Raw genomic sequence first — 18282 nt, forward strand, 5'->3', positions numbered from 1 at the left:
TGAATAATAATATGGATATTTGGAGTCTGTAAACACTATAGATGCAGATATATGAATATGTATTACAAAATCTACCTGGGACGTGGTCATGAGTGTAGACACCTCCCAGCAACCAACCCCTAAACAAGATGACCAGACGATTGGTCACTGGTCGCTGTCAACACCCCCTTTGATTTGACAGAAAAGAGGAGATGCCAAGACAATGGGCAGTTCTCCTTTTACCATCCAAGAAGAAACATCTGCCAAGTCCAGAACCAAGTACCTAGCTCATCGATCGAACTCTGATCAACCCTCGGACATTAATTGCAAGTATTCTTCCTTCCCCATTCTACCTTATTGCTTTGTGGCTGTATATTGTCTTTATCTTTTGAAACATCTTTTTTCTGTAAATATTTTATTTGCACCAACTTTGACCTTTTCATAATAAACCCTTATGTTGGAAAGTGTTAACCTTGTCTCTAGAGCTCCTAATGCAAGCTATAAACGAACCTGCCTCTTGAAGGGCGCTACTGTTGTAGAGTAAGACTCTGAGCAGACCTGTCTGTAGTGGCAGTGTGTGTGTCAGACGCTTATTCTAAAATTATAATTGGTATTGCAAAATTACGAGTCTCCCCCGGCTCGGTCTTTTAAACGGGGGTGGTGGCAGTTAAAGGGTTAATTGTGTAATTAGCCCAGTGACAATCACTCTCAGGCTGCTCGCACCTAGATTGTGGTCCCGCAAGCTGGAAAATCTTTGTGCTGGGCGCAGCTGAGAGTGGCATTGTTACGTAAGTGACAGCGTGGTGTGAGGTTGGTGGTTTCTTCATTGGAAGTTAGCGAGGAGGGCAGGGATCTGACACCCGCGTTCGTCACATATTGGTTGGCAGCGTAGCGGGATAGTTTCACATTAAAGAGCATTCAGTGCATTGTTAGGAATTAGCTCTGCACTGAAGGATTGTAACCTTTGTGGAAACAGTCCTTAGAGACAAGCTGGTGCATATTTTTTTTTATTTTTATTTTTTCAAGAGAGACATACAGCAACAGCTCCTTCCTACACCTTCTTCCTATCTCTTCTTTCTGTTCTATCTCTTCTGCTTGCAAAAAGTCTGGGTTATCAGCATATAAAAAGATGAGCAAGAATGAACTGACTGCTGAGTGCGCAGAAAGAGGAATTGACGTTGGTGGCAAAAATCGTGAAGGCTTGATACATGCCTTACAGGAGTTTGATATCCGTGCACACCAGAACCTGGGGGAAACTGGACCAGAAAGGGTTTCCGCTACTCCAGAGCCCAGTGGTTCAGAGGCGGCCTCACCAGAGGGGCAAGCAGAGACTGACACTGGAATACCACGGATTGTTACCTCCAAGCCACCACAAGAGCAGGCCAGCATCAGATTGCCTGAAACCATCATAGACTCTCTTCAAATGCAAGAAACTCTACAAAACCTCAGGGAGACGGATCCTGTGGTGTACCTGCAGTTTCTGGAACGCCAGGCCGAGCGAGAGGAACGCTGGGCTGAGAGGGAGGCTGATCGTCGGCATGAACTGGAGATGGCTAGGCTCCAGCAGCAATGACAGGCTCAGAACCTCGGATCCCTAGAGCACAGGGATGCCTCTCTGCCAGTGACTCCGGCAGCCAAGTTTCCAGTTATGGAAAAGGACAGTGACATTGACGTGTATCTACTGTTGTTTGAAATAACTTGCCGTCAGTACCATCTGCCCCCAGCACAATGGGCCCGGTACCTGACGCCAGGGCTACGAGGCAAGGCCCTGGATGCTTATGTCGCACTGTCAGAAGAACAGTGCGACGATTATGCGGCCCTAAAGGCTGCAATCATCCAAAAGTTTCAGCTAACCCCGGAAGTGTACCGGAAGCGTTTTAGGTCCTTGCAAAAGGGGCCTGGGGACTCATACATGGATGTGGTAGGTCGCTTACGCACCACATTCCGGCAGTGGACTAAAGGCTTGGAAGCCGATTCTTTTGAATCCCTGGAAGATCTTATGATTGAAGATCAACTTTTGCACATCTGTCCTACAGACGTCAGACAGTTTGTGCTGGAGCGAAAGCCAGCCTCCGCCAAAGCAGCAGCAGAACTGGCAGATACCTATATCCACTCTCGGGTATCTGACCATCGCAAGGCTCCTCTGAATGGCTGGAAAGGAGGGAAATCGCACACGGCAACCCCTCCTCTGCCTACCAAACAACTTCCTCAGCAGCCGGAACCTGCAGCTCCTGGAGCCAAGGCCTTCCTAACTGACAAACGCAAATGTTACAACTGTGGGGGAGCCGGACATCTCAGGACGCAGTGCCCTGAGCAGAAGAAGACGACATCACCTGGCCATCCGGCTAGCAACCCTTCCGCTGTGCTGCTCATCAGTGGGAAACCTCCCAGAACCAATGCCAACTTGCAGCCAGTCATTGTAGGCCACCGGACTGTAACAGGCTTTCGTGACACTGGAGCCGAAGTCACCTTGGTCAGACCAGAGGTTATAGAAGAAACAGACATCATCCCAGAGAAGTTCCTTACCCTCACCGGAGTCGGGGGGACCCGCTCACGAGTACCCCATGCCTATGTTTTCATTGATTGGGGTGCTGGAAGTGGGATGAGAGAAGTGGGAGTCTCGAAGGAGATCCCCACTGCGGTGTTGTTGGGTGCTGATTTAGGTACCCTTGTTTCTTACTATGCCCCTGCTAAAAGCACCCAGGATGCTCCCACAGAACTCTCTGGACCTACCAAGGTACTGTTTACAGATGTTGGGGTAATATCTGGGCAACCTGTAGATGGACAGAGGGGGGGGGAGGGTGGAGTGGAGGTTCAGGGGTCTTCTTCACCTACAGAAGGAGAGGAGGCCCCCTTGCATGTGCCAATATCAAATGCTTGTGTAGCTGATGTTAAGAATGTAATTACTGAATGTAATGATGTTATGTCGTTGTTGGAGGTCACCCACAATGCTGGGAGGGTGGAGAAGATAGAGTCTCTGGTGGCAGAGCCCAGGAGTGGCCCAGGTGGCCCCATTCCTGACTCTGACCCAGAGTATTCTGCCTTGACTACACCCCAGCAGTTGTCCTTGTGTGTCACAGGACGGCTGGTTGGTACTTGTAGTCCCACGCCTCAGCCAGCACTGCTGAGAGACAAAGGCTTTGCAGTGTTCCGCAGGCCAGCTGTTAGCTCCCCTGCTGAGAAAAATAAACAAAAGCATGACAGGGACAGTGGGCAGAGAGGCTGTACTGGTCTACAGGAAGGAGGCCTGGAGACTGAAAGGGTTAAACAGTTGCTCACTGTGTCCAGTCAGCCTAAGGGGAATGTGTTGAAGGTGTCACCTGATATGGTCTGTGAAGGTCCAGGTGAAATCAGGAAGGCCAGGGTTGGAGTGAAACACAATGGTTTGTGGCCTAACTTGATGTTCACACAATGTCCCAGCACAGCGCCTGTCATTGGCAGAGACCGTATACCTGAATGGAAAGAGTTAGGTGCCCTGCTAGAACTGATAGCTGACACTCAGGGAGTGGGCTTAGGCCTTCAGTCCCACTCACCTTTCCTTCCCCTCCAGGCACCCATGATGCTGGCAGTGCTTACGGCATGCCGTGTTTGGGTCATGGGAAACCCTGGGAGGGCACCCCATGGCGTCCACAAGGTGGGCTACCGGGTGTATCCTCCCCTCACCCTTGCAGCCCACCTTGCCTTGCAGGAGGCGCAGAGAGGCGGGGCAAAGGAGACTGAGGAAATTATGCAGTTAGGGGTCATTCAGGGAGCTCGGACAGTCTGGGCGCCACTGGTAGTCTTGGTCCCCAAAAAGGACCAGACGACCAGGTTCTGTGTGGACTACCGGAAGCTAAATGCCATCACTACTGCAGATGCCTACTCCATGCCCCGGATTGATGAGTTGTTAGATAGGCTGGCGGCCGCCCATTATATAACAATTACGGATCTGAGCAGGGGGTACTGGCAAATTCCTCTGGCCCCTGAGGCTCGGGAAAAGTCGGCCTTCATCACCCCATTCGGATTGTTCGAGTTTACCGTCATGCCGTTTGGGATGAAGAATGTCCCAGCTACCTTCCAGAGAGTCATGAATGACTTACTGGAGGGGCTGGAAACCTTTGCCGTAGCCTACCTGGATGACATCGCCGTGTTCAGCCTTACCTGGGAAGAACACCTGGTGCACCTGTCACAGGTCCTGGACCAACTGACAGCTGCCAATCTGACTGTAAAACCCAGTAAGTGTCAGATTGGCATGACTGATGTGCAGTACTTGGGACACCAGGTAGGAGGAGGTACCCTGAAACCCGAGACAGGGAAGGTTGAGGCCATCCTGGCCTGGCCTACCCCCCAAACCAAAAAGCAGGTTATGTCTTTCTTGGGGACCGCTGGCTACTATAGGAAATTTGTATGTAACTATAGTAGCCTGGCCAAACCTCTGACTGACCTAACCAAAAAGAAACTGCCCAAGGTGGTGTCTTGGATACCAGAATGTGAGCAGGCATTTCAGGCCTTGAAGGAGGCACTGGCCAGCGCACCTGTGCTGCAGGCTCCAGACTTCACCCGCCGTTTCCTTGTGCAGACGGATGCCTCTGCCTTTGGATTGGGTGCAGTCCTGAGCCAGGTGGACGAGGCCGGAGAGGAGCATCCCATCCTCTACCTGAGCAGGAAGCTGCTTCCCAGGGAAGTAGCATATGCCACGATCGAAAAGGAGTGTCTTGCGATCGTGTGGGCTCTCCAGAAGTTACAAACGTACCTTTATGGACGGCACTTCACTGTGATCACGGATCACAATCCCTTGAGCTGGCTAAATCGTGTTGCTGGGGAGAATGGCAAACTACTTCGGTGGAGCCTAATTCTTCAGCAATACGATTTCACCATCCAGCATAAGAAAGGCAGCGCCCATGGCAATGCTGATGGGCTGTCACGACAAGCCGAGCCTGCAGGAGTTGGTTGCGTCAGGAGGGAAATTGTAGTTCCCTCCCATGCAACCACCTAAGGGGGGAGGTGTAACGATATCAAGTACGGGACATGAAAAGCTGTAGCTAGCTGCCATCTTGTGTGGAAGTAGCCATGACAGTTTGGCTAACCATGTAACCTTACAGAGAACTCTGAACTCCCTCCTTCCTTGTCTTAGGAATTCAAAGCTTTTTAAGTTCAACAGAAAAGGTTATCTCAACAGAGAAAACAGAAAGGTTAGGTCAGTAGAAAACATTTGTTGTAAGGGCAGTGTCAGGCCTGTCGTAAAACTGTCACCCTCCCCATTCAGAGACCTAACAGGCCTAGGTCGTAAATTGTCTGAATACACCTCAGTAGAATAAGTATGACATTTCAGCATGTTTCATAACTTCTGACTTAGTAATAGCACAGACATAATCTGGACATATTTAGCTTCCTCAGATAATATGGAACGTTTCAAGTCCAGACACCCCTATGTCAGGTCATATGGGAAACCCCTGGGACCACTTATTCCTCCAAAGCAGGCTATACGTTATAGATATGGCATGTTTAGACTTGTTTTGAAGGAAATCTCAAGTTGAATAATAATATGGATATTTGGAGTCTGTAAACACTACAGATGCAGATATATGAATATGTATTACAAAATCTACCTGGGACGTGGTCATGAGTGTAGACACCTCCCAGCAACCAACCCCTAAAACAGGATGACCAGATGATTGGTTACTGGTCGCTGTCAACACCCCCTTTGATTTGACAGAAAAGAGGAGATGCCAAGACAATGGGCAGTTCTCCTTTTACCATCCAAGAAGAAACATCTGCCAAGTCCAGAACCAAGTACCTAGCTCATCGATCGAACTCTGATCAACCCTCGGACATTAATTGCAAGTATTCTTCCTTCCCAATTCTACCTTATTGCTTTGTGGCTGTATATTGTCTTTATCTTTTGAAACATCTTTTTTCTGTAAATATTTTATTTGCACCAACCTTGACCTTTTCATAATAAACCCTTATGTTGAAAAGTGTTAACCTTGTCTCTAAAGCTCTTAATGCAAGCTATAAACGAACCTGCCTCTTGAAGGGCGCTACTGTTGTAGAGTAAGACTCTGAGCAGACCTGTCTGTGGTGGCAGTGTGTGTGGCAGACGCTTATTCTAAAGTTATAATTGGTATTGCAAAATTACGAGTCTCCCCCGGCTCGACCTTTAAACGGGGGTGGTGGCAGTTAAAGGGTTAATTGTGTAATTAGCCCAGTGACATTTGCTCTCAGGCTGCTCGCACCTAGATTGTGGTCCTGCAAGCTGGAAAATCTTTGTGCTGGGCGCAGCTGAGAGTGGCATTGTTACGTAAGTGACAGCGTGGTGTGAGGTTGGCCGGTCCTTCGTTGCAAGTTAGCGAGGAGGGCAGGGATCTGACACCCGCGTTCGTCACAGAGCCAACAAGCACATTGATCGCTTCTACGAGCAAAAACACCCCCGCTTGTGAGAGGAGGCCACGCCGTACCATGATGGTGGAGAGAAACCGGCACCTCGGCCTGTCAGTGTACCCCGACATCCCACATTCTGAATGGAAAAGTGGAGGGATTCGCTCACCTCTCTATGGGAAATCTAGAATAGCCTTATTAATCCTTCACCCCCAAAGAACCCTTCAAATTATGTTCAGGTCTACAGGGACCCAACCCCCCCCACCAGTAAGAATGCTCCTTACATTGGTGGTCGGTGGGAAGAACGTCCCTCTTAAAGACAGCTAAAAAGATCATTGTTGTCATGCAACTTACTCCAGAAATCTGCAAACACCATCAAATGGGGGTCAATAAACCATGGTTTAAGGCATTGGCCACATACACTGATCAGCCATCAGTTTATAACTAACCACCCACCTAATATTGGGTAGGTCCCCCTTTCCTGACCCGTCCAGGCATGGACTCCACGAGCCCTCTGAAGGTGCATTGTGGTATCTGGTATCAAGCTGTCAATAGCAGATCCTTTAAGTCCTGTAAGTTGGGAGGTGGGACCTCCATTGATCAGACCTGTTTTTCCAGCACGTCCCAAAGATACTCGATTGTATTGAGATCTGGAGAATTTGTAGGCCAAGACAACACCTCAAACCAATCTTGAATTCATCAGACCAGGCCACCTTCTTCAATTGCTCGTGCTCCAGTTCTGATGCTCATGTGCCCATTGTAGTTGCTTTTGGCTATGGACACGAGTCAGAATGGGCACCCTGACCGGTCTCCGACTACACCACCCCATACACAACAACCTGCAATCAATGAGCCTTCCCTCCCCACCTCAATTAATGAGCCTTCCCCCTCCCCAACTTCATCAATGAGCCTTCCCTCCCCACCTTCATCAATGAGCCTTCCCTCCCCACCTCCATCAATGAGCCTTCCCTCCCCACCTTCATCAATGAGCCTTCCCTCCCCATCTTCATCAATGAGCCTTCTCTCCCCACCTTCATCAATGAGCCTTCCCTCCCCATCTTCATCAATGAGCCTTCTCTCCCCACCTTCATCAATGAGCCTTCCCTCCCCATCTTCATCAATGAGCCTTCTCTCCCCACCTTCATCAATGAACCTTCCCTCCCCACCTCCATCAATGAGCCTTCCCTCCCCATCTTCATCAATGAGCCTTCCCTCCCCACCTCAATCAATGAGCCTTCCCTCCCCCACCTCCATCAATGAGCCTTCCCTCCCCATCTTCATCAATGAGCCTTCCCTCCCCACCTCAATTAATGAGCCTTCCCCCTCCCCACCTTCATCAATGAGCCTTCCCTCCCCACCTCAATTAATGAGCCTTCCCCCTCCCCACCTCCATCAATGAGCCTTCCCTCCCCCACCTCCATCAATGAGCCTTCCCTCTCCCCACCTCCATCAATGAGCCTTCCCTCCCCATCTCCATCAATGAGCCTTCCCTCCCACCTCAATCAATGAGCCTTCCCTCCCCCACCTCCATCAATGAGCCTTCCCTCCCCATCTTCATCAATGAGCCTTCCCTCCCCACCTCAATTAATGAGCCTTCCCCCTCCCCACCTTCATCAATGAGCCTTCCCTCCCCATCTTCATCAATGAGCCTTCCCTCCCCACCTCCATCAATGAGCCTTCCCTCCCCACCTCCATCAATGAGCCTTCCCTCCTCACCTTCATCAATGAGCCTTCCCTCCCCACCTCCATCAATGAGCCTTCCCTCCCCACCTCCATCAATGAGCCTTCTCTCCCCACCTCCATCAATGAGCCTTCCCTCCCCACCTCCATCAATGAGCCTTCTCTCCTCACCTTCATCAATGAGCCTTCCCTCTCCACCTCCATCAATGAGCCTTCCCTCCTCACCTTCATCAATGAGCCTTCCCTCCCCACCTCCATCAATGAGCCTTCCCTCCCCACCTCCATCAATGAGCCTTCTCTCCCCACCTCCATCAATGAGCCTTCCCTCCCCATCTTCATCAATGAGCCTTCTCTCCCCACCTTCATCAATGAGCCTTCCCTCCCCACCTTCATCAATGAGTCTTCTCTCCCCACCTTCATCAATGAGCCTTCCCTCCCCATCTTCATCAATGAGCCTTCTCTCCCCACCTTCATCAATGAGCCTTCCCTCCCCACCTCCATCAATGAGTCTTCCCTCCCCATCTTCATCAATGAGCTTTCCCTCCCCCACCTCCATCAATGATCCATCAATGAGCCTCCCCTCCCCATCTCCATCAATGAGCCTTCCCTCCCCACCTCCATCAATGAGCCTTCCCTCCCCCACCTCCATCAATGAGCCTTCCCTCCCCACCTCCATCAATGAGCCTTCCCTCCCCCACCTCCATCAATGAGCCTTTCCTCCCCACCTCCATCAATGAGCCTTCCCTCCCTCACCTCCATCAATGAGCCTTCCCTCCCCCACCTCCATCAATGAGCCTTCCCTCCCTCACCTCCATCAATGAGCCTTCCCTCCCCCACCTCCATCAATGAGCCTTCCCTCCCCATCAATGAGCCTTCCCTCCCACCTCCATCAATGAGCCTTCCCTCCCCCCACCGCAATCAATGAGCCTTCCCTCCCCACCTCCATCAATGAGCCTTTCCTCCCCACTCAATCAATGAGCCTTCCCTCCCCACCTCCATCAATGAGCCTTTCCTCCCCACCTCCATCAATGAGCCTTCCCTCCCCCACCTCCATTAATGAGCCTTCCCTCCCCCACCTCCATTAATGAAGCTTCCCCCCCCACCTCCATCAATGAGCCTTCCCTCCCCCACCTCCATCAATGAGCCTTCCTTCCCCACCTCCATCAATGAGCCTTTCCTCCCCACCTCAATCAATGAGCCTTCCCTCCCCCACCTCCATCAATGAGCCTTCCCTCCCCACATCCATCAATGAGCCTTCCCTCCCCACCTCCATCAATGAGCCTTTCCTCCCCACCTCCATTAATGAGCCTTCCCTCCCCCACCCCCATCAATGAGCCTTCCCTCCCCACCTCCATCAATGAGCCTTCCCTCCCCACCTCTATCAATGAACCTTCCCTCCCCACTTCCATCAATGAGCCTTCCCTCCCCACCTCCATCAATGATCCCTCCCTCCCCACCTCCATCAATGAGCCTTCCCTCCCCACATTCATCAATGAGCCTTCCCTCCCCCACCTCCATCAATGAGCCTTCCCTCCCCAACCTCCATCAATGAGCCTTCCCTCCCCATCTCCATCAATGAGCCTTCCCTCCCCCACCTCCATCAATGAGCCTTCCCTCCCCCTACCTCCATCAATGAGCCTTCCCCCCCCAAACTCCATCAATGAGCATTCCCTCCCCACCTCCATCAATGAGCCTTCCCTCCCCACCTCCATCAACGAGCCTTCCCTCCCCACCTCCATCAATGAGCCTTCTCTCCCCTACCTCCATCAATGAGCCTTCCCTCCCCCACCTCCATCAATGAGCCTTCCCTCCCCACCTCCATCAATGAGCCTTCCCTCCCCACCTCCATCAATGAGCCCCCCCACCTCCATCAATGAGCCTTCCCTCCCCCACCTCCATCAATGAGCCTTCCCTCTCCCCACCTCCATCAACGAGCCTTCCCTCCCCATCTCCATCAATGAGCCTTCCCTCCCCACATCCATCAACGAGCCTTCCCTCCCCACCTCCATCAATGAGTCTTCTCTCCCCACCTCCATCAATGAGCCTTCCCTCCCCATCAATGAGCCTTCCCTCCCACCTCCATCAATGAGCCTTCCCTCCCCCCACCTCAATCAATGAGCCTTCCCTCCCCACCTCCATCAATGAGCCTTTCCTCCCCACTCAATCAATGAGCCTTCCCTCCCCACCTCCATCAATGAGCCTTTCCTCCCCACCTCCATCAATGAGCCTTCCCTCCCCCACCTCCATTAATGAGCCTTCCCTCCCCCACCTCCATTAATGAAGCTTCCCCCCCCCCCACCTCCATCAATGAGCCTTCCCTCCCCCACCTCCATCAATGAGCCTTCCTTCCCCACCTCCATCAATGAGCCTTCCCTCCCCACCTCCATCAATGAGCCTTTCCTCCCCACCTCAATCAATGAGCCTTCCCTCCCCCACCTCCATCAATGAGCCTTCCCTCCCCACATCCATCAATGAGCCTCCCCTCCCCACCTCCATCAATGAGCCTTTCCTCCCCACCTCCATTAATGAGCCTTCCCTCCCCCACCCCCATCAATGAGCCTTCCCTCCCCACCTCCATCAATGAGCCTTCCCTCCCCACCTCTATCAATGAACCTTCCCTCCCCACTTCCATCAATGAGCCTTCCCTCCCCACCTCCATCAATGATCCCTCCCTCCCCACCTCCATCAATGAGCCTTCCCTCCCCACATTCATCAATGAGCCTTCCCTCCCCCACCTCCATCAATGAGCCTTCCCTCCCCAACCTCCATCAATGAGCCTTCCCTCCCCATCTCCATCAATGAGCCTTCCCTCCCCCACCTCCATCAATGAGCCTTCCCTCCCCCACCTCCATCAATGAGCCTACCCCCCCCCAACCTCCATCAATGAGCATTCCCTCCCCACCTCCATCAATGAGCCTTCCCTCCCCACCTCCATCAATGAGCCTTCTCTCCCCTACCTCCATCAATGAGCCTTCCCTCCCCCACCTCCATCAATGAGCCTTCCCTCCCCCACCTCCATCAATGAGCCTTCCCTCTCCCCACCTCCATCAATGAGCCTTCCCTCCCCATCTCCATCAATGAGCCTTCTCCCCCACCTCTATCAATAAGCCTTCCCTCCCCACCTCCATCAATGAGCCTTCCCTCCCCACCTCCATCAATGAGCCCCCCCACCTCCATCAATGAGCCTTCCCTCCCCCACCTCCATCAATGAGCCTTCCCTCTCCCCACCTCCATCAACGAGCCTTCCCTCCCCATCTCCATCAATGAGCCTTCCCTCCCCACATCCATCAACGAGCCTTCCCTCCCCACCTCCATCAATGAGTCTTCTCTCCCCACCTCCGTCAATGAGCCTTCCCCAACCTCCATCAATGAGCCTTCCCTCCCCATCTCCATCAATGAGCCTTCCCTCCCCACCTCCATCAATGAGCCTTCCCTCCCCACCTCCATCAATGATCCTTCCCTCCCCACCTCCATCAATGATCCTTCCCTCCCCACCCCCATCAATGATCCTTCCCTCTCCACCTCCATCAGTGAGCCTTCCCTCCCCACATCAATCAACGAGCCTTCCCTCTCCACCTCCATCAATGAGTCTTCTCTCCCCACCTCCATCAATGAGCCTTCCCTCCCCATCTCCATCAATGAGCCTTCCCTCCCCACCTCCATCAATGAGCCTTCCCTCCCCACCTCCATCAATGATCCTTCCCTCCCCACATCCATCAACGAGCCTTCCCTCCCCACCTCCATCAATGATCCTTCCCTCCCCGCCCCCATCAACGATCCTTCCCTCCCCACATCCATCAACGAGCCTTCCCTCCCCACCTCTATCAATGAGCCTTCTCTCCCCTACCTCCATCAATGAGCCTTCCCTTCCCACCTCCATCAATGAGCCTTCCCTCTCCCCACCTCCATCAATGAGCCTTCCCTCTCCCCACCTCCATCAATGAGCCTTCCCTCCCCACCTCCATCAATGAGCCTTCCCTCCCCACCTCCATCAATGAGCCTTCCCCCACCTCAATCAACGAGCCTTCCCTCCCCATCTCCATCAATGAGCCTTCCCTCCCCACATCCATCAACGAGCCTTCCCTCCCCACCTCCATCAATGAGCCTTCCCTCCCCATCTCCATCAATGAGCCTTCCCTCCCCACCCCCATCAATGATCCTTCCCTCTCCACCTCCATCAATGAGCCTTCCCTCCCCACCTCCATCAATGATCCTTCCCTCCCCACCCCCATCAATGATCCTTCCCTCCCCACATCCATCAACGAGCCTTCCCTCCCCACCTCCATCAATGAGCCTTCTCTCCCCACCTCCATCAATGAGCCTTCCCTCTTCCCACCTCCATCAATGAGCCTTCCCTCCCCATCTCCATCAATGAGCCTTCCCTCCCCCACCTCTATCAATAAGTCTTCCCTCCCCACCTCCATCAATGAGCCTTCCCTCCCCACCTCCATCAATGAGCCTCCCCCCCACCTCCATCAATGAGCCTTCCCTCTCCCACCTCCATCAATGAGCCTTCCCTCCCCCACCTCCATCAATGAGCCTTCCCTCCTCACCTCCATCAATGAGCCTTCCCTCCCCACCTCCATCAATGAGCCTTCCCTCCCCACCTCCATCAATGAGCCTTCCCTCCCCACCTCCATCAATGAGCCTTCCCTCCCCCACCTCCATCAATGAGCCTTCCCTCCCCACCTCCATCAATGAGCCTTCCCTCCCCACCTCCATCAATGAGCCTTCCCTCCCCCACCTCCATCAATGAGCCTTCCCTCCCCACCTCCATCAATGAGCCTTCCCTCTCCCACCTCCATCAATGAGCCTTCCCTCCCCCACCTCCATCAATGAGCCTTCCCTCCCCACCTCCATCAATGGGCCTTCCCTCTCCCACCTCCATCAATGAGCCCCCCCCCACCTCCATCAATGAGCCTTCCCTCCCCACCTCCATCAATGAGCCTTCCCTCCCCATCTCCATCAATGAGCCTTCCCTCCCCCACCTCTATCAATAAGTCTTCCCTCCCCACCTCCATCAATGAGCCTTCCCTCCCCACCTCCATCAATGAGCCTCCCCCCCACCTCCATCAATGAGCCTTCCCTCTCCCACCTCCATCAATGAGCCTTCCCTCCCCACCTCCATCAATGAGCCTTCCCTCCCCACCTCCATCAATGAGCCCCCCCACCTCCATCAATGAGCCTTCCCTCCCCCACCTCCATCAATGAGCCTTCCCTCTCCCCACCTCCATCAACGAGCCTTCCCTCCCCATCTCCATCAATGAGCCTTCCCTCCCCACATCCATCAACGAGCCTTCCCTCCCCACCTCCATCAATGAGTCTTCTCTCCCCACCTCCATCAATGAGCCTTCCCTCCCCATCAATGAGCCTTCCCTCCCACCTCCATCAATGAGCCTTCCCTCCCCCCACCTCAATCAATGAGCCTTCCCTCCCCACCTCCATCAATGAGCCTTTCCTCCCCACCTCCATCAATGAGCCTTCCCTCCCCCACCTCCATTAATGAGCCTTCCCTCCCCCACCTCCATTAATGAAGCTTCCCCCCCCCCCACCTCCATCAATGAGCCTTCCCTCCCCCACCTCCATCAATGAGCCTTCCTTCCCCACCTCCATCAATGAGCCTTCCCTCCCCACCTCCATCAATGAGCCTTTCCTCCCCACCTCAATCAATGAGCCTTCCCTCCCCCACCTCCATCAATGAGCCTTCCCTCCCCACATCCATCAATGAGCCTCCCCTCCCCACCTCCATCAATGAGCCTTTCCTCCCCACCTCCATTAATGAGCCTTCCCTCCCCCACCCCCATCAATGAGCCTTCCCTCCCCACCTCCATCAATGAGCCTTCCCTCCCCACCTCTATCAATGAACCTTCCCTCCCCACTTCCATCAATGAGCCTTCCCTCCCCACCTCCATCAATGATCCCTCCCTCCCCACCTCCATCAATGAGCCTTCCCTCCCCACATTCATCAATGAGCCTTCCCTCCCCCACCTCCATCAATGAGCCTTCCCTCCCCAACCTCCATCAATGAGCCTTCCCTCCCCATCTCCATCAATGAGCCTTCCCTCCCCCACCTCCATCAATGAGCCTTCCCTCCCCCACCTCCATCAATGAGCCTACCCCCCCCAACCTCCATCAATGAGCATTCCCTCCCCACCTCCATCAATGAGCCTTCCCTCCCCACCTCCATCAACGAGCCTTCCCTCCCCACCTCCATCAATGAGCCTTCTCTCCCCTACCTCCATCAATGAGCCTTCCCTCCCCCACCTCCATCAATGAGCCTTCCCTCCCCCACCTCCATCAATGAGCCTTCCCTCTCCCCACCTCCATCAATGAGCCTTCCCTCCCCATCTCCATCAATGAGCCTTCTCCCCCACCTCTATCAATAAGCCTTCCCTCCCCACCTCCATCAATGAGCCTTCCCTCCCCACCTCCATCAATGAGCCCCCCCACCTCCATCAATGAGCCTTCCCTCCCCCACCTCCATCAATGAGCCTTCCCTCTCCCCACCTCCATCAACGAGCCTTCCCTCCCCATCTCCATCAATGAGCCTTCCCTCCCCACATCCATCAACGAGCCTTCCCTCCCCACCTCCATCAATGAGTCTTCTCTCCCCACCTCCGTCAATGAGCCTTCCCCAACCTCCATCAATGAGCCTTCCCTCCCCATCTCCATCAATGAGCCTTCCCTCCCCACCTCCATCAATGAGCCTTCCCTCCCCACCTCCATCAATGATCCTTCCCTCCCCACCTCCATCAATGATCCTTCCCTCCCCACCCCCATCAATGATCCTTCCCTCTCCACCTCCATCAGTGAGCCTTCCCTCCCCACATCAATCAACGAGCCTTCCCTCTCCACCTCCATCAATGAGTCTTCTCTCCCCACCTCCATCAATGAGCCTTCCCTCCCCATCTCCAACAATGAGCCTTCCCTCCCCACCTCCATCAATGAGCCTTCCCTCCCCACCTCCATCAATGATCCTTCCCTCCCCACATCCATCAACGAGCCTTCCCTCCCCACCTCCATCAATGATCCTTCCCTCCCCGCCCCCATCAACGATCCTTCCCTCCCCACATCCATCAACGAGCCTTCCCTCCCCACCTCTATCAATGAGCCTTCTCTCCCCTACCTCCATCAATGAGCCTTCCCTTCCCACCTCCATCAATGAGCCTTCCCTCTCCCCACCTCCATCAATGAGCCTTCCCTCTCCCCACCTCCATCAATGAGCCTTCCCTCCCCACCTCCATCAATGAGCCTTCCCTCCCCACCTCCATCAATGAGCCTTCCCCCACCTCAATCAACGAGCCTTCCCTCCCCATCTCCATCAATGAGCCTTCCCTCCCCACATCCATCAACGAGCCTTCCCTCCCCACCTCCATCAATGAGCCTTCCCTCCCCATCTCCATCAATGAGCCTTCCCTCCCCACCCCCATCAATGATCCTTCCCTCTCCACCTCCATCAATGAGCCTTCCCTCCCCACCTCCATCAATGATCCTTCCCTCCCCACCCCCATCAATGATCCTTCCCTCCCCACATCCATCAACGAGCCTTCCCTCCCCACCTCCATCAATGAGCCTTCTCTCCCCACCTCCATCAATGAGCCTTCCCTCTTCCCACCTCCATCAATGAGCCTTCCCTCCCCATCTCCATCAATGAGCCTTCCCTCCCCCACCTCTATCAATAAGTCTTCCCTCCCCACCTCCATCAATGAGCCTTCCCTCCCCACCTCCATCAATGAGCCTCCCCCCCACCTCCATCAATGAGCCTTCCCTCTCCCACCTCCATCAATGAGCCTTCCCTCCCCCACCTCCATCAATGAGCCTTCCCTCCTCACCTCCATCAATGAGCCTTCCCTCCCCACCTCCATCAATGAGCCTTCCCTCCCCACCTCCATCAATGAGCCTTCCCTCCCCACCTCCATCAATGAGCCTTCCCTCCCCCACCTCCATCAATGAGCCTTCCCTCCCCACCTCCATCAATGAGCCTTCCCTCCCCCACCTCCATCAATGAGCCTTCCCTCCCCACCTCCATCAATGAGCCTTCCCTCCCCACCTCCATCAATGAGCCTTCCCTCTCCCACCTCCATCAATGAGCCTTCCCTCCCCCACCTCCATCAATGAGCCTTCCCTCCCCACCTCCATCAATGGGCCTTCCCTCTCCCACCTCCATCAATGAGCCCCCCCCCACCTCCATCAATGAGCCTTCCCTCCCCACCTCCATCAATGAGCCTTCCCTCCCCACCTCCATCAATGAGCCTTCCCTCCCCACCTCCATCAATGAGCCTTCCCTCCCCACCTCCATCAATGAGCCTTCCCTCCCCACCTCCATCAATGAGCCTCCCCTCCCCACCTCCATCAATGTGCCTTCTCTCCCCTACCTCCATCAATGAGCCTTCCCTCCCCCACCTCCATCAATGAGCCTTCCCTCCCCACCTCCATCAATGAGCCTTCCCTCCCCACCTCCATCAATGAGCCTTCCCTCTCCCACCTCCATCAATGAGCCTTCCCTCCCCCACCTCCATCAATGAGCCTTCCCTCCCCACCTCCATCAATGGGCCTTCCCTCTCCCACCTCCATCAATGAGCCCCCCCCCACCTCCATCAATGAGCCTTCCCTCCCCACCTCCATCAATGAGCCTTCCCTCCCCCACCTCCATCAATGAGCCTTCCTTCCCCACCTCCATCAATGAGCCTTCTCCCCCACCTCTATCAATGAGCCTTCCCTCCCCTCCTCCATCAATGAGCCTTCCCTCCCTCCACCTCCATCAATGAGCCTTCCCTCCCTCCACCTCCATCAATGAGCCTTCTCTCCCCTCCTCCATCAATGAGCCTTCCCTCCCTCCACCTCCATCAATGAGCCTTCCCTCCCTCCACCTCCATCAATGAGCCTTCCCTCCCCACCTCCATCAATAAGCCTTCCCTCCCCACCTTCATCAATGAGCCTTCCCTCCCCACCTCCATCAATGAGCCTCCCCTCCCCACATCCATTAATGAGCGGCCTCATTTGGAAACAATAATTTGTTATGTATTGCGAAACGCACATAAAATTGCACAGGTGTGAAGCCAGCCTTGGTGAGTGCAAGGCCTGGGGACAACATTAATCTCAGCTGGGGGCCCCATTGGCACTACATAAGACCCAGCTGAGTGCTGGTACTGCCATGGACTGTGCTATGGTCCCACGCTCCCACCTTAAGGAGGCTCCGCCTTCAGGTTTCCTTTCAGGTAGATTGTGTTGTAGTTTCCTGAAAAGTGAAATATCTAGAAGGGGTATTTACAGTCAGGTCTGCTCAGGTTTGGTTGGTATGAGCAGCACAGACACTCTCTCCTTCATTACTAATCCTCTGCTCTGATTGAATGTTTTGTTAGGTGAGCCCCTTCCCTGGATTTCCAGAGTCCTCCGAAGTTCTGATGGCGTCTCAGAGGCTGATCCGGGAACACAGCGAGATGTGTGGCCCGTCCAATCACATCCTCAGGCAGGTAAAGCAAACGGATTATTCTGAATCTCAATGTAGGGCGATGTACGGGCGTTTTTTTCATTATAGTCAGTGTGACGGACCTCAAGAGGAGTATGTCCGCCGTATACGCTTCCCTTGCCCGGTACCAGCACGATCCAAGACCCCTCAGCCCACCCATTCACTTGTTGAGACATCAGTGTAGGGTGGATAAAAGCATAAGACTTATTAAAGAACAGACCCAAGTATAAATCTCTGGAGACAATCCCCCCTTCTTGTTGGCATAGAGACACAGGGCGGGGTAACCTGTACATCCAATCACATGAGGCTCAGGTAAATTCATACTTATCAACACATCTATAAACAAAATCTGGGCATGCAGCCAACAACTATTTAAAACAGTAACTGGGTGCACAGACCACTTCGTACATGGAGAGACCTGTTAAAGGAGCTTCTCCTCTCCTATGACTTGGGCATGCGTGGCTGCACACAGTTCAATGTCACATAGTTCCATAGTAGATGAGGTTGAAAAAAGACACAAGTCCATCAAGTCCAACCTATGTGTGTGATTATATGTCATATTACATTATATATCTCTGTATGTTGTGTGATTATATGTCATATTACATTATATATCTCTGTATGTTGTGTGATTATATGTCATATTACATTATATATCTCTGTATGTTGTGTGATTATATGTCATATTACATTATATATCCTGTATGTTGTGTGATTATATGTCATATTACATTATATATCTCTGTATGTTGTGTGATTATATGTCATATTACATTATATATCTCTGTATGTTGTGT

At 53.3% G+C, this 18282-nt stretch overlaps 2 protein-coding genes across 2 annotated transcripts in view; both read left to right on the forward strand.

The window, feature by feature from the left end:
* LOC141102421 (protein SSUH2 homolog) overlaps positions 1-18282 on the forward strand; it is a 129831-nt gene that overhangs the window by 103102 nt on the left and 8447 nt on the right. Inside the window, exon 10 of the mRNA XM_073591376.1 lies at positions 17379-17489. Coding sequence (XP_073447477.1) covers positions 17379-17489 — 111 coding nt within the window. The remainder of the gene's footprint in view (positions 1-17378; positions 17490-18282) is intronic.
* LOC141102300 (uncharacterized) lies at positions 1084-7140 on the forward strand. The gene is made up of 2 exons (XM_073591260.1): positions 1084-4107; positions 7002-7140. The coding sequence occupies exons 1-2, from the start codon at positions 1628-1630 to the stop codon at positions 7138-7140; spliced, it is 2619 nt and encodes an 872-aa protein (XP_073447361.1). The 5' UTR covers positions 1084-1627.

Source organism: Aquarana catesbeiana, linkage group LG07 (assembly GCF_042186555.1).
Source record: "Aquarana catesbeiana isolate 2022-GZ linkage group LG07, ASM4218655v1, whole genome shotgun sequence".
Classification (NCBI taxonomy): Eukaryota; Metazoa; Chordata; class Amphibia; order Anura; family Ranidae; genus Aquarana; species Aquarana catesbeiana.

Excerpts from the sequence above, each read along its gene's own strand:
- LOC141102300 (XM_073591260.1), top strand. The coding sequence starts at position 1,628 with ATGGAAAAGGACAGTGACATTGACGTGTATCTACTGTTGTTTGAAATA. Across the intron at positions 4,108-7,001 it reads TACCTGGATGACATCGCCGT|GCCAAGACAACACCTCAAAC; the intron begins GTTCAGCCTTAC and ends GAGAATTTGTAG.